General features: G+C 40.9%; 1 protein-coding gene across 1 annotated transcript in view; it reads right to left on the bottom strand.

Moving 5' to 3' along the window:
- SPIN1 (spindlin 1) overlaps positions 1-18,816 on the bottom strand; it is a 53,050-nt gene extending 34,234 nt beyond the window's left edge. The window contains 4 exon segments of the mRNA XM_024198936.1: positions 8,264-8,281; positions 8,284-8,395; positions 16,083-16,241; positions 18,733-18,816. Coding sequence (XP_024054704.1) covers positions 8,264-8,281; positions 8,284-8,395; positions 16,083-16,241; positions 18,733-18,738 — 295 coding nt within the window. The 5' untranslated portion in view covers positions 18,739-18,816.
- Positions 18,817-20,819: the final 2,003 nt, after the last annotated feature.

The following is a 20,819-nucleotide window of genomic DNA, read 5'->3' as shown; positions in this document are numbered from 1 at the left end:
CTGCCTGAATCTTTTGTTGCTCAACTGAAAAAGGGAAGTTACAGTTGCTAAACTACCTAATCTTAACTAGCAAAATATATCCTGAGTTCTGCTAGCATCTTGCAGACCTTCATATTGTTGAATAAGTTTCAGAGTAGCAGCCAATTATTTGGGGGAGAAAAACACTTGTAACCACTCTGTTGACACATTCCCCTCCCCCACTATGAAAAGAGAAACACTTTTCGTTACCACCACCATACATCTAGAGCAGGGGTCTCAAACACGCGGCCCATGGGACACATGCAGCCCGCGAGGTAATTTCGGGGAAGGGGTTGGAATGGGGGCAGGGAAGGGGTGGGAAGAGGCAGGGCAGGGGTGGGGCCTCAGGGAAGGGGTGGAGTGGGGGCGGGGCCGAGGGCGGCATGGGGGAGGTGTCAGTAATGCAGCCCTCGGGCCAATGTACTAGTCCTCATGTGGCCCTCGTGGTCATTTGAGTTTGAGACCCCTGATATAGAGAACACACTAACTGTAGCTAAAAGATTAGATACACATCTACCCCGATATAACGCGACCCGATATAACACGAATTCGGATATAACGCGGTAAAGCAGTGCTCGGGGGCGGGGCGGGGCTGCGCACTCTGGCGGATCAAAGCAAGTTCAATATAATGCGGTTTCACCTATAACGCGATACGATTTTTTGGCTCCTGAGAACAGCGTTATATCAGGGTAGAAATGTACTAATAATCCTTACAGATGTACATCAATGCAAAATACAAAAAAGTGTGCACACATGTAGGGTAGGGGAAGGAAAGGAAGTGTTAAAAAAAACACACATCCAAGTGATTTGCAACCGCATTTTTGAACCTTTAGAAAAAGTTGATAGAGGTTTACCAACAAAAGTGGCATGCTTGTTAAAAATATGCCCTTCTTCCCCCAACCACCACAGGAACATATCTTTTTTGTGAGATGGTAAGAACTAATCAATCAGTTATATGACAAACTGTTTTTTCCCTTTTACTAAAAAAAGTGCTTAAAGTACCCAGGATCTTAAAACATCAATTCTCATAATTTTAAAATGACTGTAAAAATTAAGATGGATAATTGCCATATTCCCAGCTTGCTTGATGTATTTGTGAATTCCTAGTGGATGATGGTCCATATGCTTGAATGTGAACCTATGTACTATGGACTTAGATTGAAAACTGCTCTAAAAAGGTGTGAAAGGACCCTATTTTCTGTTGTGGTTTTTTTTGTATTGCAGTAGCATGTGGGAGCTCAATCAGGGATCATGTCCTGAAGCAGCTGGCATTGGCTAGGATGTATCAGAAAACAGGATACTGGGCTAGATGGACATTTGGTCTGACCCAGTATGCCCATTATTATGTTCTTAAATAAGTGCTAACACTGAATCCCAGCAATGGAACCAAGGGCCAGATTTTCAGACAGACATGCAACTAGGCTGCCTTTGCACGGGCAGGTACTGCACAAATAGGATAAGTGACCAATAAAATCAAGAGTAGATACAGCTGTTGAATTTTCCCCCTCACTGGAGTGATATTTGATGTTTAGAAAGTAATTTGTCCCTAAGCAGAATGATAGCTCTACGAGCAAAACAATAATATCCAACAGTCCTCCAATTACATCAAACATTGGTCTTTCAATTGTGCCCAATTCACTGTGGCAAGCTCACAATAAGTGTGTGAATAATAATCTTCTCTTTGTAGCGCACATTCCAGGACAAATTTATTTAAAATACTTTTAAATTGCTCTGGTGATGTTTTGAGGTATATTTTATTTCTATGCAAGTCTTTTCTTTATGCAAATTTGCCCTTTAAAAGTACTTATGAATAAAAAAAAATATGAAATAATTTAACAGGATCTTAATCCTATTGCACTGATCATCACTTAAGGAAGACCCAAAAATCTTGTACTGCCAGAGTGTCAAATAAATTGTGCAGAAGAAATAATTTCTATAAATATTAATCAAAAACTACTTCTCTAGCTACTTTTGGATTATTTTAGATACAAACCTATTTGCATAGGTTTGTATAACATATGATTTAGTGAGCCTGAGAAAAGCTTATAATGCTTGAAGCATTTTACTGAAAAGCATCTTAAAAAGTGGCACTACAGTCTTCTTGTTTCCCTGCAAATATCATTTTAAACATTACTGAAAATTGGTTGGCTTTTGGAGAGCAAGGGAGTTGATAGTACCTGATGTTTGTGGGTAAAGGTTTTGATCAAGGCAGAGTTTTGCTGGAAGCTGATACTGTTTAGTTTTGTTTCTTTAGGCACCTTTGACAGAAGTGTGTTAGATAGGTTTTCTGTACATTCTACTAGAAATCAAACAAGCAAGTGTAGTGCAGTCAGATCCCGTACAAGCTTCCTCACACCATTCCCAACCTCAAGTTAACTCTTAATTCCTAATCCTCTCTTCAGCAGAGAGACTTCCAAACACACTAAGTAGGGCAGCAGTTTTGTGGTGTGAACAATTTACGTCAGTCACTGACGCTACTTTTTATTTGTGATCTAAACGGAATTTAGAGGATGAACAGTGAGTGGCTAATTCATTTAAAAAAAAAACACACTGATAGCAATTTCAATATCAATATTTCACCAGACATTTAATAAGTGGAAAGATCAGTGTGTATGTTTTTCAGTATAAGTAAAGTTTGGTCTCAGGCAGTAATTGGTATTAAAGCAGCCAACATTAATGAATTTATCACAAGGGAGCTGTCAGATTTTACAACGCATGAATGCTATTTCCATTAAATGTGAAAAGGTTTAGATTCACATCACTTGCTGCAGTTTCTGTACTACTTTGATAATTACACAAAACAGCATACTACTGTTCCACTTGAGATACTGCTTTCAGGATTAGCTTCCTCCTGCTACCTACATAAGCTTTCAGAATTTACTTTGCAACTGGAAAGGTTAGAAAAAAAAATCTCAGCTATTTATTATATATTCAGCGTAGTTTCACAAAATGAACATTCAGCAAAGTTAATAAAAACATACTGTGACAAGGGACACTCACCTCTCGTGAGTTCCTCCTGTCAGCTGGGTGTTATATTGCAATCTTTTCTGGTACTGGCGCCTCCTGTAGGTTGGTACCTACCTGCTTGGTAGATCTGCAGTGGCTCAGCCCTCCAGCCAAGTCACACAGTCAAAAAGCAAATCTCTCCCAGGGGTAGGAAAAGTCCAACAAGCTACCTGCCCTCACTAGGGTCTTCAGCCCCATCTCTTGGCCTTTTAAATCTCACCTTTCATTTGGGCTTCTAAAAGAGCCTTGTCCCCTTCTCGGGGCATAGGTCACTTTCCCAGTGGTGGGTGGAAGAACTCAGGCCTGCCCACTACTCCGAGTCCCAACCCAGGGACCCTATAATCAGCAGCCATGTACCGCTGCTCTGTTTGCTGCTGTTATTCCCTGGGCTTTTTCCCCCATGTGGTCCTGTTCCTTTCATTGGTTACCTTAGGGTTTCCGTTTTCATGTCCTCTTTCCCAGGTCCTGTAAACGTGACCTATTAACACTTTTGGTCATTCCTTGCCTCTCTGGTCCCACCCATGAACTGACCTGATCAGGCCCTGCAACTCCTTTTATCTGAGCCTGCTGTGCAGAAGCAACCAATGCAGCCTTTCTAGGCAGGCCTGGGGGATCAATTTTAACTGCTCATTCCTGGGGTGGGGTAGGAATGTGGTGCCTCCAGCAGGGGGCCTCAAAGGACCTGGTACACCCCATCATATACCTCCCCCGACACCCAATCCCAAAGAAGGGATTTAGGGTTGTGGGCCTATCTGAAGGTTAATGTCCCGTCCTATGCAGTTTTTGCCCTGCTTTCTCAGGGTCTCCTCGCCCAGGCCTGTCTATGTGGAGAGCTATTTGCAATCTCTGCCCTGATTTCTCAGGGTCTTCTTTCCCAGGCTGCTCTGCCTGGACAGTGTTTAACAGTCCCTTGTCCTGATTAGACAGGATTTTCCACCTCAGACCTCTTGACATGAAGAGCTTTTGCAGTCTCTCTGCCCTGCTTTGTCAGGGTCTTTTCTCCAAGGCATCTCTGCCTAGAGAGCTATTAGTCTCTGCCCTGGTTGGTCTGGGGTCTTCTCTCTCAGTCCTCTCTGCCCGGTAATCTTGTGCAGTCTCTGCCCTGGTTTCTCTGGGTCTCTCCCCCAGTTCATGCAAGGGAAAGCTGTTCTTAAAATATCCCATCTGTCCACAATCATAACATCTTCTTGGCCACACCTCAGTCTTCCAGCCCACTGGATCCCTCTTATCTACCCAGTACCTGTTACTGCTTCTTTCCTGCAGGGTCCATAACAGGCACTGCTGCTGTTCCTTTAGCCTGCTGTAGTTCCAACTACACCACCCACCACTCTTTGAGAGCCTCACTGAACTGCTGAAGCAATACTCAGATCTGTTTCACAGACCCAGTCCTCCCCAGAAATGGATGTGTGAATTTTGGTGTCCAGGTCTGTTGTGGCTGACTGGCTCCTTGTTGCCCTCCAGCTAGCACCCACTGTGCTTTCAGCAGAACCATGCTACTGCTGGGCTAAACTCTTTTCAATTCCTCCGTTGTCTCCTTGTTTCATGGGTTGGTCCGAAAAGACCCTACTTCTGGTACCAAGGAAAGATGGTGCTGCATTGGCAATATTAGTACTTCTGCTACAAGTTTCCTTCATTTTTATTATGGTTGACCAAACAAGGAAAATTTGCCTGACATCCTCATTTCAGGAAACCTTGCATCCTGTTAGTTCACTGCCAAAATTTAAATGAATTACAGTGGTGTGCACAATTAAATAAGCCTAATTGTCAGTAGAAGCTCTTCCGGGGGCGGAGGAGAGAAGAGGATGAACATGTCCTCCCTCCTTTCTTTATGGCATCCAGCTACCAGGGAGGAGGAGATTAAGGAATTACGCATTTGCCAGAAGATTCAGCAAACAAGTCCTTGGAGATAACTGAAGGAGCAAGAGAAACTGTTATAGTGCAAAGGGGATCCACTGAGGAGAAAAGCTTTGTGATCCAAGAAGTATTCCTTGGATTGAGTGCTTCCACTCTGGCGAACAGAGCACCAGGATAGGAAAAGTTGAAGTGAATTGTTTTAGCATTCCCTCCTCTCTTTTTCCCATGATGCTATCGTGTCAGGTGGCTGGCTCTTGGGAGGTTCCATGATCCATGATGTAAAACACTCTGTTAGGCAACATTTCAACCGGTGGCTGATAGGGAAGAGCATACATACACAATGCTACAACAGGGAAAGCCCAGGGTGAAGGGGACAAATTGGGAAGAGTATGGAGGCTGAAAAAGCGGTGTTGCAATTAGTTCACCTCTTCAGACTTCTTTACTGAAGTCTTTTCTTCCATTCTGATATAGCAAAGGCAAGCTGAGACTGCAAATCAGTCTGAGACTCCATTAATTAATACTCTACAAAGTGAAGAATAAAATGTTGAGCCTAATGGGAAAAAGAGTAGAACCAAAGAGGAAGACCTAAATTTTTGAAGTGACCATTGATTTTAAGTGCCCCAATTCTTAAATCCCTAAGGTGCCGGACTCTCAGAAGGAGGGTACTCTGTACTTTCTCAAAACTAGGTCCTTTAAGGCATTTCACTTTATACACCCAAAAGTTATTTGAAAGAATAGGTGAATGCTTCTGTATCTGGACTGACTACCTCTTCCTGCCTGCCTGAGAATGGAATGCCCTTTGTCTATACTGGTGGCAGTTAACCTTCACTGAAAGTTAACTGCCATTTCTTAGACTGCTGCTGACAACTATCATTGTGTCAAAAAACAGGCATTCTGCTATAGCCAACTGGAGGGGAAAAAACTAGATTTATTACCTGAGACAAAAATACTTTGATTTTGAAACAGTGATGTTACTTTTCTGGATAGCTAACAGTATTAGAGCTGCATGAATGTATGATAGGTATGTAACTGCTGGGTTTAGCCATGCTCACATGCAGGTTGGCAGCAGCCCTTATGCAATGTTTTTTGCAATCCTAACGACGACTCTAGAAAGTCTCTCAGGAACTTATCAGTTTAGAAAATACTTCCAAATCTAGGAGAAATGAAGGACAAAAAGAAGAGGAGGAGGAATACATCAGCCTGACAGATATTCACTCACAGATGATCACTTTAAAGGTAAGATCATGTCTAATTCTCCAGGAAAAATGTCAGACTTTCCAGGAAATAAATATCTGTCAATCCTGTAGCTGCTGGGAAGTGACAAGCAGTAGAAGAAAGAAAAAAAAAGGGGTGGGAAAAGAATACCTCAGGAAGAGAGAAGAAATTATACAGAAAGAACTACCTGTACGATCTGGCAACCACAAAACTCAGACAATTCTCTGCTAAAAATGACAAACGGACCATATGTGAGCACTAGTATACAATTGTTCTAATAAACTAATATGGCAGGCTGGAAACTGATTTACAGTCTTATACGTTGTCTTCTAAACTGTCAGGGTCACAAGTCAGGTCACTTGTTTTTGAATCAAAATGGCTTCAGCCAGTAGATGATTACAGTTAATGCCAATTTTAATGACTATCCTCAATGTTCAATAATTGCCTAATTTATTAATGATGAACTCTCAACATCAGATTAAGCAAGAGGGGTACATCTTCTCCCAATATATGTTTGCTGCACTAGTTTTAAGAAAATACATGACAACATTATACATTTTAAGGTCAAAAGGATCACTATATAATCACCTAATCTTATCTTCTGCACAACACAGGCCATAGAACTTCATCCATTAATTTCTGCAGTGGAGGCAATTCTTATCTACCATGTAAACAAATTACCAAACTTAACTTGCAGCTGAAATAGAGTGCCTCTCTTAGAAAGATATCCAACCATGATTTCAGGACTTCAAATGCAAAACCATGCTCTGAAGTGCTCTAGCCTCTGTTTGCCAGAAGCTGGGAATGGGCAACAGGGGATGGATCACTTGATGATTACCTGTTCTGTTCATTCCCTCTGAAGTGTCTGGCATTGACCACTGTCAGAAGACAGGATGCTGGGCTAGATGGACCATTGGTCTGACCCAGTATGGCTGCTCTGATGTTCTTAAATGACAAATTTACCCTTTTCTTGGAAAGCTGTTCCAATGATTAATTGCCCTCACTTCCATGTGAGTCTTCTTTCCTATCCAACTATTTCATCTTATTATGCCTTGGTCTGCTAAATTAAAGGACCCCTTATAGGTAGGGTGACCAGAGAGCAACTGTGAAAAAACAGGGCAGGGAGTGGGGGGTAATAGGCACCTATATAAGTCCCAAAAAACGGGACTATCCTTTTAAAAACGGGACATCTGGTCACCCTACTTATAGGTCACATTCAACTCACCTTGTTTAGCTTAAGTCTCATCATAAGGATTGTTTCCACTCCTCAGTTAATTTTTATAGCTTCTCTGAACCCATGCTAATTTTTTAACAACCTTTTCAAAGCATGAACACCAGAATTTGATCACAGTAGCTGGTGTTCTTCTTCCAATATGAATAAAAATGAGGTGGGAGGATAAGATCTAGTTATAGGATCAGCTCAATTTAGTAACTATAGATAAATAAATTTTATCCTTCATTAAATAAATGTTTTGGATAAACTTTTTCCATAACTATCCTTACCTGTGTACACTTATGGCAGTTTTATTTACTTAAGAAAAAATTAAAATACTGTTTTTGTGCATTTTAATTGAACTGAATTTTCCTTGATGCAAATCATGAGTAAATAAATAGGACTGTAGTAAACAATAAATGCATCATTCACCATTTTCTAAACATTTATATATGAAACTAAAGAAATCAAAAGAAAATGTTACCGTGTGACATTTCTAATGATTTAAACTTATGAAGAATGCATTTTTTTTTAAAGTTTTAAAAATGGCTGCTTTGTCCTATTCTGGAATAGCACAAAGCAGCCAGAGCATACAGGTCAGCTAAACTGGGTTTACAGCTGCTTTGTTCTGACAGTGCATCACAAGACAGCCGAGTGCACACTCCGTTTCCCCCATCTTCCAAATTACCTCTGCCTTTTACAACACACACACAAAATTCCCCGTCCTTCCTGCAACACCTCTTGTGTGCAAGATATATATCCTCCTCCTGTAATTTCCCCCTCCTTCTTGGCCTACCTATTGAGTAGATGTAGTGCCACAAAATAATTTTTGAAAATATATTTATGATTTTTTTTTAAAAAATTTCTAATGGAAATTTAATCTGTCAAAAAGAACACCTTTCTTTGAAAATGGTCACCATCTCCAATATTCTCAGTGAGACTGAAGCCACAAGTTACCCTCAGGGAAGATAGTGCTTTCCATGCTGTGAGCAGGCTGAGACACACACAGAGACCCTTCTCAAAGTGGCTACCAGGTGAGGGCAGTGGAAGTTGTGGAATTCTCTGTAGTAGACCACTGTAATCTTCAGCCTATGCTGAAGGAGAAACTTTACCCATTATTCTCGATAACAAACACTACCAATAATCCTAAAATAAGTTATTCAAATGTAGCATATGCACAAGATTTTAGTGAATTTTCACTTTAGAGGAAGTTTGACAAGTGTTACTCTGTCAATGAAATCAGGGGCGACAAAAAAATAATATTGGGTGTTACATTTCTTAAGGATTCATTTTTAAACTTCATTTTAATGCCTAAAGAAACAGATTTACTTGTAAATATTTGGAAAATTCATTTAGCATTCAGTAAATGCTGTAATTCTGGGGAAGGTATGCTGTATTTTTACCACATAACAGAGTTTACATCCCTGCTTTGAGTCCAAAACTGAACTCAACCTTAACTCTGGCATTACTACTAATGCCTCATAATTCCTCCAGAATCCAACAGTTCTGTTAGCCTCTTGCCACAGAATACCACCAGGAACCTGTGTTCAATCAGTTACCTAGTGTGACTCCTGAAATTGAAAGTGTAGGGTTTTCCCTTCCCCATAAATGATTAGCTTGGTGGTGAAGTATGGTTACTTATCTTGAAAAGTAACTGGAGTTTTTTGAGATGTATGGCTCCTATCTGTATTCCATTCATGGTGCACATATGCTCCATGCACTTAAGACTGGAAGATTTTTCATTAGAAGTATCTGTTGGTCTGTGCCTGCACCTGTCTCCTCATGCTCCCAGTCAAGCATATAAGGGGCAGTGCAAACACCGCCTGCCTTTTCAGCTCCTTCTCTTCTGTGAACAGCTTAGGGTAAGAATCTGAAGCAGAGGGTGGGTTATAGAATACATATAGGGACTACGCATCTGGAAAACTCAGTTATTGTACAAGGTAAGTAATCCTTACTTTCTTTGCATGGTGGTCCCTATATGTGTTCACTCAAGGTGACTCAAAAGCAGTATTCACTCAGGTGGAGGATGTGAGGAACCCCTGCTGTACCACTGACTGAATGACTGCTCTGCTGAAAGCAGTGTCTGCTGTTGAAGCCTGCACCCGGGGTGTAATGTCTCAAAAAGTACGCATAATGCCTCATGTTGCTGCCTTACATATCTGGAGATGAGAGACCTCTCACAGTGAAGCTACAGAGTCTGCCTGGGCCCTAATTGAGTTTGGCCTCACACCCTGTTAGGCAGAGGTCACTATCAACTCATTGCAAAAGCAGGGGGCAGCTCAAAATCCATTTAGAGAAGTCTCTGAGAAGATCACCCAACATATAAAAGAAGAGGCCTAGGAGTCAAATAGTTAAGGGAATTTTCTGAGGGATTTGCACTTCTTATGTAGAAAGCCAAGGCTTGGACTTCCAAAGAATGAACTTCATATCCTTCCTGTTAGGACATGACTTCAAAACAGAGAACAGATTAAATGGATGATCTAGTTTAGATGGAATTCTGAAATCACCTTCAACTTAGCATGTAACCTTAAGGAAACTTTAGAGAGAGAGAGACAGACTGACTGACTTCCATGAGGACTCCCAGCTCTCCAGGTTGAAGTGTTTGCAACAAGAAAGGCAACTTTCATAGATAGATGACTGAAGGAACATGAGGCTAAGGGCTCCAATGGGAGTTTTGCTGATGTAGATAGGACTAGATTGAAGTCCCATATTGTGGTGGCTTTGAGCACCAGTGGAAAGGCACTTACAAGGCTTTTCAAGAACCTCACTATGACCGGATAGGAAAAGATGGAATAGTTGTCCACTGGGGGTGTGGGGGTGAGAGAGAGAGAGAGTGCACGCAAGAGCACGAATAGCTGCCAAGTGTACTTGTAAGGAGCAGAATGACAATCCCAACATTTTCAGAGAGAGGAGATAGTTCAGTAGTTGGCATCTCGCAAACTTACAGTGATAGCTGACAATGGTGGCACCATATAGAAAATCTCTTCCATTTTGCTGTGTACCACTTTCTTCTGGAGTCTTTCCAGCTGTTGATCATGATGGACTGTATAGCAGCAGAACACAATCTCAGAGTTAGCTATCCATCCACATACCAAGCATTTAGATGGACAGATGCTGAATTCCGATGGAACACCATGCATGTGTCCTGGGTCAAGAAATCTGGTAGTAGTTTAATGTGGATGCATGGATGTGCAGCCATCTGGAGAATGCTGGTGAACTGTCTCTGACACACAAGAGCCACAAGCATCACTGTTGCTTTGTCTTGCCTGATCTTCCTCAGGACTTGTGCTAAGAGTGGGATGGGTGGAAATGCATATATCAGCAGTTCTGACCAGCAGACTAGAAATGCATCCTGTGTCTCTGGAAAAGAGTCTGCTAAAGCTATTTGCCACAGTTTTCTGCACCCCAGGTAGATACACAACTGGGAGAATGATGTGGTGGTGGGACGTACAAGTTCAAGATTGATGGCCTCTATGAAAATAGGCAAATTGCACTCTACCTCCCTGCTTGTTGCTGTAACAGATTACACTGCTCTACAGCCAAAATGCTTCTGAAATAAATGTAGTCAAACTTTACTAATTCTGGGTCACTGAGAACGAAAATGATGCTTAAAATTGTTGATTGGCTCTAGTTTTCAAGATATGCCATTGGGTCAGTATATACGACCCTTGACTTGGGAATAGCAGAGGATAAGTGAGTTATAAAGGGAAGGGATCTCAGTTTAAACCAGAAATGACTAAAATACATCTTTGACTGGATCTATGAATAAATCTATGACTGGGTTTGGACAGTACTTGCTTTTTAGGCAAAACAATGAATGATGCAATCTGAAGCTGGTATTGTGTCATACATGATATGAATAGCATCATGTTATTCCTAGAAGTCATGGATGATGCAATCATAACGAAGCTTACATCACTCTGCTGAACAAATTGCCCTATATCAGCTCTAGAAATCATACAGTGTCGTGCTCTCATTTGTCAGTGTTTGATTTTGCAAAGGGACACATTTCTGTTTAGCCAAAGTGAGCAGAGATGCCTCGTACTTGTGTGAACAGTGCAGGTAACTTCTGCTATGTTTGTGATGAAGTGACTTTTGCATCACAAAAGCGCAGTATAACCACTATGGTTAAGAAAGCCTATCACCTTTATTTTGGCTGCAAAATTGGAGATCAGGACAAGAGGTGGGCCCCACACATATGCTGCAACTCTTGTGCAACAAATCTTCGCCAGTGGTTGAACAGGAAAAGGAAATCTATGCCTTTTGCAGTGCCAATGATTTGGAGAGAGCCAACAGATCATACCAGCAATTGTTACTTCTGCATGGTGCCTCCAGTTGGGAAAGGTGTGTCAAAGAAGAAAAAGTGGACTGTGCATTATCCAAACATTCCATCAGCTATACACCCAGTACCCCATGGAGAAGGACTGCCGGTTCCTGATGCACCAGAATCATTCTCACTTGAGTCAGACGAGGAAGAGGAAAAGGATGAAACTTCTGGTCCTGAACCATCAATGTCACAGGACCCACATTTTCTCCCATCCTCCTCCTCTGAACCACACCTCATAACACAAGGTGAACTGAATGACCTTGTCAGGGATTTGGAACTACCCAAGAGTAAGGCAGAGCTGTTGGGCTCCAGACTACAGCAGTGGAATCTCCTGGCAGGTGATGTTAGGGTTTCCATGTTCCGTGACCGTCAAAAGGATCTTGTCCCATTCTTCTTCATGGAAGGTGATCTTGTAGCCTGCAACAACATCGATGGTGTGATGGCAGCCCTCAACATCGTTCACAATCCAGATGAGTGGAGACTGTTCATTGATTCATCGAAGACGAGTCTTAAAGCTGTTTTACTGCATAATGGCAATGTTTTGCCATCAATTCCAGTTGGTCATGCAGTCCATATGAAGGAAACCTAGGACAACATGAAACAACTTTTGAGGTGCATAAACTATGACCAACATCAGTGGCAGCTTTGTGGCGATTTGAAGGTTGTTGCTCTCTTGCTTGGTCTGCAGACTGGATATACAAAGTACTGCTGTTTTCTCTGCGAATGGGATAGTCGTGCAAGAGATTCCCACTACATCAAGAAAGATTGGCCACTCCGACAGTCATTGGAGCCTGGGAGGAAAAGTGTTCAGCATCCACCAATTGTTGAATCAAGGAAGATTTTGTTACTACCCTTACACATCAAGCTGTGTCTGATGAAGAACTTTGTCAAGGCCATTGACAAAACACAAGCAGCTTTCAAGTACCTCCATGGAAAATTTCCAAGGTTAAGTGAAGCTAAGATAAAGGAAGGTGTCTTTGTTGGTCCTCAGATTCGTGAACTTCTTCGAGATGATGCATTTGACCATGCACTGCGTGGCAAGGAAAAGACGGCATGGAAAGCCTTCCAGTTAGTGGCAATAAATTTTCCTCGGAAACAACAAGGCAGACAACTACAGGTTGTTGGTGGAAAACCTCCTCAAGGCATACAAAAGCCTTGGTTGCAACATGTCACTAAAGATACATTTTTTGCACTCTCATCTAGATTTTTTTCCACCGAACTGCGGAGCAGTGAGCGACGAGCACGGCGAGCGATTTCACCAGGACATTGCAACAATGGAGAAATGCTATCAGGGCAAATGGAGCCCATCAATGCTTGCAGACTATTGCTGGACAGTGACAAGAGATGCTCCATTTAATGAATACAAGAGACAAGCCAAGAAGCGCCGAGTAGACACTGAATAGGAGTAAACTATGTACAGAATAGTTTTTTGCCTTTTGTTTCATAATAAATTTTATTTATATAACCCTTTTGCTGATTTTTAAAGTGTTACATAAACAGGACAGGTGAAATATTATCATGTAAAGCAACCATAAACACATGAAAAGACCTAGGTTTACAATTGATAATTAAAACTCTACTATCTACACAATATACATAGACATAAAATGTAAAAACTTAAATATCTTAGAAACAGTAGCCAATCAGTTGTTTTAATTGTCATATTTGAATTCAGCACATCAAAATACATAATAAATAGCACATTTTATCTCTGAAGCAGACGACTTCTCAAAAATTGTAGACCAGTGTTATCACGCTTTCTGACATGACTTGGAAATGTAGGCTTTCGATGAACAGCAGGAATCTTTTGTAAGTCTTGTGTACAGTATGTCGCTCTAAAAGGTTTATCTGCAACTTGGTCTCCTCCGGGATCCAAGTACCTTGTGCTACATGCCAAGTATCTTGATCAGCTCCCCAACTTAATGGGGAGGCACCTAACCTTTTTTTGTGTGGGTGGGTGGGTGGGGGAAGAGATGAATGAAATTCAGACACCGTCTCCATGTTTTCCTACCAGGTGAGTGAGGCTATACCTTGTGGGGTAGAGACTCAACTTGTCCAGGCTGTGTCTGTCAGGGACAGACTTTCTATAACCAAGCTTGCAGACACTGAAGATGACATCTTGAATGTTATCACATAGATACATACATACATAAGGCTATGTGAGGAAAGACAGGACCTCACTAATGGCTGGGGGTTCACTTGGAACTCGTTATGAGTCCTGCCATAGCCCATAACCTGTTGTCAGATAGGCATGCCCTGGCCACGACCAAATCCACAGTCACTTCAAAAATGTCCATAGTCTATGTGGTGGTTAAAGTAGACTTTTCTGTGTTTACCTGAAGTTCTAATGACTGTAGGAGGTTAAGTAAGAATAGAGTTGCTATCTGAACTTTCTGGCATGACTTCCCTTTCAGGAGCCAGCCACGTAGGTAGACCACTGACATGCCCTGATGATGCAGGTGTACCACAACTATTGATAACACCTTTGTTAACACTATTGGCACTGGTGAGAGGCCAAAGGCAAGGACTCTGTATTGGTAATGGTTTAGGCTGATGGTAAATCTTAGTCTCTTATGTGCAGGGTGGAGATTTATGTTGAAATAAGCATTCTTCAGATTGAGAGATATAAACCAATCTCCTTGGTCTAGCAAGAACATTAGGGAGGACACCGTGATCATTATGAACCTCAGGCAGTGGACAAAGACATTCAGACATAGTGTAGGCCTCTGGCCTCCTTTTTTGGGGGGGATGAGGAAATATCTCAAGTAGAATATTTTTCCTCTGTGCTGAGGTGCCATCAGCGCTACAGCTCCCAGTTGAAACAGGAAGTCTACTTCCTGTCTGAGCATCCTCTCTGTGTCAATGGGCAGAGCTGCTGGTATAGATAGTGGTCTTACTCTGCTTCAGGTGGCTGACTGTGTCAGTGATTGCCGAACCAACGATATTGTCAGGATCTCTCGACAGTTCTGGTCCAACAGCATTGATGATTCCAGGTCTGCATAGATTGGGCCCGCCTCAATAGTCCATCTGGTCCCTGTTGCTGGGTAGTCAATGGGGCTTCAGTCTTTCAGCAGTGCCAATCTGGGCAGACTGGTTCTTGGTATTGTCAATCTCTTCTCCAGGCAACTCTCTACAATCAGTGGTGTCTGATGCATCCAATTGCTCCTTTCCCTTTTCAGTACTCAGGATAGACCCAAAGTCACTACTCCAGTAGGTGGCAGTCTCAGATCACTTTTGGCTTTCTGTGCCAAGGGAGACGTACCAGATTCTCTTTGAGCTCCTGATAAACCTGTACTGGGGCACGGAGTCTCGCCCAACATAAGAATGGACTGGAAAAGTCCTTTTCTTAGATGAGGACATAGAGGAGATTACTTACATTTGTCCTTGTGAGGGTGTTCATTCTTACCTTCTTTGTGTCTACCCTGTTTTCTGCTGGTCCCTAATTCTGCTTACAACAGTCCCAGAGCCTGAGCCCTGGTCTACACTAGGAGGGGGATCGACCTAAGATACGCAACTTCAGCTACGCGAATAGCGTAGCTGAAGTCGGCGTATCTTAGGTCGACTTACCTGGCCATGAGGACGGCGGTGAGTCGACCGCTGCCGCTCCCCCATCAACTCCGCTTCTGCCTCTCGCAACTGGAGTTCTGGAGTCAACGGGGAGCACGTTCGGGGATCGATTTATCGCGTCTAGATGAGACGCGATAAATAGATCCCTGATAGATTGATCACTACCCGCCGATCCGGTGGGTAGTGAAGACCTGCCCTGAGACAACTGTGTACCAAAGGCTGATTCCTGGTGCCTCTGACTGATGTACCAGGGTCAGACTCTGGTCTCATCAAACAATCCATCTGGAAAGTATGAAGTCTGAACTCACGTGATTGAGGAGTTTAGCATGAGAAACTCTGGCAGATATGACACTTCAGGGGATATGTGCTTCCCTGAGGCACTACAGATTGGTGTCATGACCTTCACTGACTGGGAAGGCCTGGAGACAGACCACAGTGCTTAAAACCTGGGGCCCTGGGCATGATAGGGACCAAATACTGGTAGATGGCCGGGGCTGGGAGGAAACCCCTGAAGTTTTCCAAAACTAACACTAAAACTAAGAATTAGGTAGAAAAGGAGAACTATTTACAAATAATAAAACAAAAAATGCTAGCTAAAGCTGTAGACACTAGAGATGTTTCATCTCAGACCACAGATGGTAGAAAGGAACCGTAGAAGTGACTGGTCTGCACTGCCCCATATTCCCCCAGCTGGGAGCACAAGGAGAAGGGTGCAGGTGCAGACCAATGGACACCGCTAATGAAAAAAAAATTTCTGGTCCCAGGCACATGGAGCACATGCGCAACTCAAGTGGAATAGACACAGAAACCACCACTTTGTTTATAATCATTTTGATTCAGGCCTATCCATTCTCCTCTTAAATCTTCATCAATGTATTTTACCTCTTCTCTTGCACTTAGATGACATGAATGGTTTAGACATAGGCTTTGTTTGATTCCTGCTGGTTGGCCAGCCAAGCCTTCCATAATTTTTAGTTTTAATTCATAGACTGACATTTGAAAACTTTCACCCACTTGTCCCTCAGATGTGAAGATTAATTTCTGAAAGAAAAAGGGGAGCAATTCTCAAATCTCAGCCAATGAACAAAGTTTAATCAGATAATTATGAACTGAACTGATAAAACAATCACCAAACTGTGATTTCTAGTTACCAGAAACATTTCCATGTTGAATGACAGTAGAAAATGCAAAACACTATTTTGTAAGTACCAATTTAAAAAAAGAATTTATAGTTTGCCATATCTGAAATTTACTTTATTATAGTTGAACACAGAGTCTTAGATCAGCTCTTTAAGAAACTGATTCATCTGTTTCTTTCTAACCCTCCCAACTTTGTAGGTAGCTTTCCTGTACCTAAGCAAAGTTATAAAACCAACTGTTTTTAATAGTAACCAAAAAGTTTATAATTGCAAAAGAGAAACTAAGTCTTGTAGCATTACTATGAATTTGATCAGTAAAAATGCAAGTGAAGCAAAAGCACCCTTTCCAGAACTATTTCCCCCCAACATTAGTTTTTACTGTGTGACACTCATTGGACAATCATAACGCAGGTAAAGACATGCTAACGTGAACCATATATGAAATCAGATGCACAATATCCCTCAAATCTCATGGAAAAGAATGCCTTCAACAGCAGGTGTTCCTTTCAAAAGTTGTCACTAGCAATACAGAAGATTAAAGATTGTTGTATTACTACCAGACCTGAATACTTAACACACCACACTGGAAGACAATTATATTTCACAACCCAGAAGGAGTTGGTGTTGTGCTGGTTGCTTCTATGTGTCTAATATTTAAGAGATTAGGTTATTGAATATGACAGACTTGCAGCCTTTCATGGAGATTAAAGACTTTTTGTAATTTATTCAACAAATCTGAATGATGAGCTGGAAACACATTTGGAAGCATCAATATGGGCTGTATGGTTAGTTTCATATCAATTGAGCTTTCCCAATTTCATATTAAATCACAGGAGCTTCACATAAATCTATTATGGTACATGCACCATACAGTGTACCTAAATACTCTTTTATCCCTTCCTTCAGCTCATTAGCTACGTTCTATGCTTTACAAAGTGAACATATGATTTTTCTCTGCCGGGAATGAAAGCTTAATAGAATGACCCTATGCAGAACGAGGTGGGGGTGGGGGAGGAGGGTTAGGAACAAACAAAAAAACCTCAAAAAAACAGTTGTACCAAGCAAACTCTCTGTCTCAAAGATAAACTATTTTGCTTTTTTTAATTAAGGTTTAATCAAACAGATTAAAACAACAGAACTTCCAGCTTGTGGTTCAACAGTTTTCTAAAATGCCTGGATGTGGAGTTCTAGGTCCCAAAGCCATTCTCCCCCCAACTCACAAGAAATTACTCTTAGGGCTTGTCTATACTTGAAAGTTAGTTCAGATTATGGTAGGTGGAAATTTAAAGTACAATAGCTATTTCTGTATGGCTCCATGTGTACATAAGCCCTTACAGACATCCCCCCTTAGCACCCAGTGCAAGGGGAAAGCTGAATTAGTTAGCTTTTGTTCACAGAGACCCCAGGCACTTAATTAGTTTAAACCTTGTTAGTTTATACTTGCATTGTCTTAAATTCTTCTTGCCCTCAAAGCATGGAGTAAGTACTTGTCTGCAAGACAAAGTTGTACTGGTTTAATTATATGTGCAATTTTAAACAGCTTTAGTTAAATGGGTGCATAAGGCTGTGTGAACACTTATTTTCATATAGTTTAAGTTAGTCAGGAGTTGTTTTAAACTCAACTGAAGTAAGACATTCAAACCAAGATAAGGATTGTCCACATAAAAGGTTGCACTGGTTTAACAAAAGATTTGTCTACAGGGGGAGGTATTCCTGACTAACTTCGGGCATGGATGCTCTAGAAATAGATCAAGCTAATTTAGAGTAAGGCACTCTTATTGTGGAAGAAGAACACCCACATAGAGTTAATCAGGAATAGCTTTAACTTCACACACTACCTTAATCTGAATTAATTTCCGTACTTAGATGACTCCTAAATCTCATGTAAACAAAGCCAAAAACAGCTTAGAGATGCTCCTTTACCGTTATTGGCTGATCAGCTTCTTCAGACTGCTGACATTTTATAGCAAGTTTTAAGGAGCACCTAATGAATATATCATGTTCCAGAGTTCTCTTTACTAGCACTGTGGGGGATCACTGATGAACTGCTTATATTCTGAAACTGACAGACACTAATCTTGTTGTGAAGCATTTTCCCCTTCCTTTCAAAATTTCATGTCTGTGTGCAATATGAAAGCTTCAGCAAAACTAAAATACAACAACAAGATATTTTTACATACAAGTCTCCACTGGATTTCTGACAAGCTGCTGTCAGAACAACTACAACAAAATAAAGTCAAGGAAGTTGACAGGAGCAGAACACACACAATTTTAATACCAAGATGGAAAAGAACTGAAAGTTACTAAAAACTTCATAAAACCATTACAGACACTTTTGTGTTTTAATATTTAATTCAGTATTTCACCACCCAATTTAAAAAAAGATTGCCTACCTGCATCAGCTCTGGATCGCTGACCTGGTGTCTTTCCGAATGGGGTCTTCATTCATCTGTGTTTAAGTGAGCAGCAAAGCTGCTGGACTAGGGTGAAAATCCAGTTCTCTCCAACTCTTAAAATTTCCTCTTAGCCTTAGAATGATAAAATTACTACTTGTTAATCCACCATTCAAACGAGAATTTGCTTGTCCCAAGATTAGCTGAAGAAGTATTTTCAATTATATTTCTCTGCAAAACAAAAAGAGATTTTAGTATAAGCATTCAAATTTGAAGTGTGGTCAAGATGAGCGATGTAAAAATTAAAAATTAAAATTATATTAGCAAAAATGTTAATTTTCATGCTCAGGGAAGTTTTACTTTTTATTTTAATGTTTTAGCACTGTGTGCAGTAAAAACAATGGAATAACCTGGCACAAAACCAATTTGGACCTACAATATCTGGTAGAGTTTGTCCCTTAAGTTAATTTCTGTATACGATACAGTGCCATTCTATAGGCCAGTATTTAAAAATATGGATCAGAATGATCTGAAAGCAACACGGAATAAAATGATTAGGTACCAATAAACTAGCAGTTTGTTTTCAGCCAGGGTAGTACAGGGTGTTAATTTTTAATTCTTAAAATGTAGATGATTGTATGAAAGTCTTTGCTTTAGAATATGAAACTACACATCACTGTATTTGCATAGAGGTATTGGCAGTAATCAAATACTTCTGTTAGCTGATAAAACACCAGATTTACTTCTCAGTAGAGGAAACCAGTTCTACAGAAAACAGTGATTTGAGACTTTAGAACACATTACTGAAAAAATAATTCAACTATGACAAAAGGGAGAAGAGTTCTTCAGTGTGTGAAATTAATAATCACAAATTTAAAGAAATTTTGCAGAAAGGTTAGGTATTTGAGTAAAGTAATTTGTAAAGACAAGTGAAGAGAATTAAAACTTCTGAAACATTTAATCTCATTAAATTTATCTAGATCAGTTGCTACATGAGCTCTTCATAGAAATCTGCATGGAGCACTCTTATCAAGCATTTTTTCCCCTGAGAGTTGGCAACATCTTTGCTAAAACAGTTCCTGCTAACCAAACAGAACAAGAGAAATCACAGTAACTGATCTGAAACAACGTAAAGCTTTTTTAGCTTTATTCGCTTTTTCACACCACAAACATCTGCTGTCCTGGCTTAATTAGGCTTGGTCCACACTGGGGTGGGGGATCGATCTAGGAAACGCAACTTCAGCTACGAATAGCGTACTTAGATGACTCCTAAATAGCGTAGCTGAAGTCAACGTTTCCTAGATAGAACTAAGTTTACTTACTGCGGGTCCACGCGGCGCAGGCAAGCTCCCCCGTCGACAGCGCTTCCTCCTCTCGGTGAGCAGGAATTCCGCAGTCGACGGGGGAGCGCTTCTGGGATCGATTTATCGCGTCCAGATGAGACGCGATAAATCGATCCCAGAAGATCGATCTCTACCCGCCGAATCAGGCGGGTAGTGTGGACCTAGCCTTAGTGTTTACCAATAGCTTTACAATTTCATGAGGTCATGGTAAATTGAGACAAGGAAGTTAAATCTAAAGAAAATAAAAAGCGTATTAAATTGGTTTGTTCAATGAAACCAGGGGTTAACATTTTAGAATACCTGACTTCTTGCAGTGTGTAGGGAAATGGGCAAAAGAAACATCAAACTGGTGGTAAGAAGTCAAAATCATTCATTTTAAATTAAGAAATTTACAGCCCCTTAGATTACCTGACATTCTTAGGACTCCATGATTTTCATCCTTCAGAGATCAAAATGCCACCCAATATATTAAAACTATTGAGAGTAAAACTATGTTGTAGTCTATTAAAAAATGTAGATACTCAAAATGTTTAAATTTTCCATTGACTCAAGAGTGTGGATCGACCTTTTGCTGACAAAGGAAGCTTTCTTTGTTTGGAAAAACATTTAGTAGAAAAATCTATCAAGATAAATTCTTATTTAGCTAGCTTGTTCTGCTGCTACCTGTGGATATGAGTCAAAAAAACAAGACTGATATCAACGTGGACAAAATCAAGATCTAGAATACTTCAGTGTAGCCATACA

The sequence above is a fragment of the Terrapene carolina genome, unplaced genomic scaffold (assembly GCF_002925995.2).
Source record: "Terrapene carolina triunguis isolate 2854851 unplaced genomic scaffold, T_m_triunguis-2.0 Scaffold113, whole genome shotgun sequence".
Classification (NCBI taxonomy): domain Eukaryota; kingdom Metazoa; phylum Chordata; order Testudines; family Emydidae; genus Terrapene; species Terrapene triunguis.
This window is presented reverse-complemented; position numbering and strand designations above follow the sequence as displayed.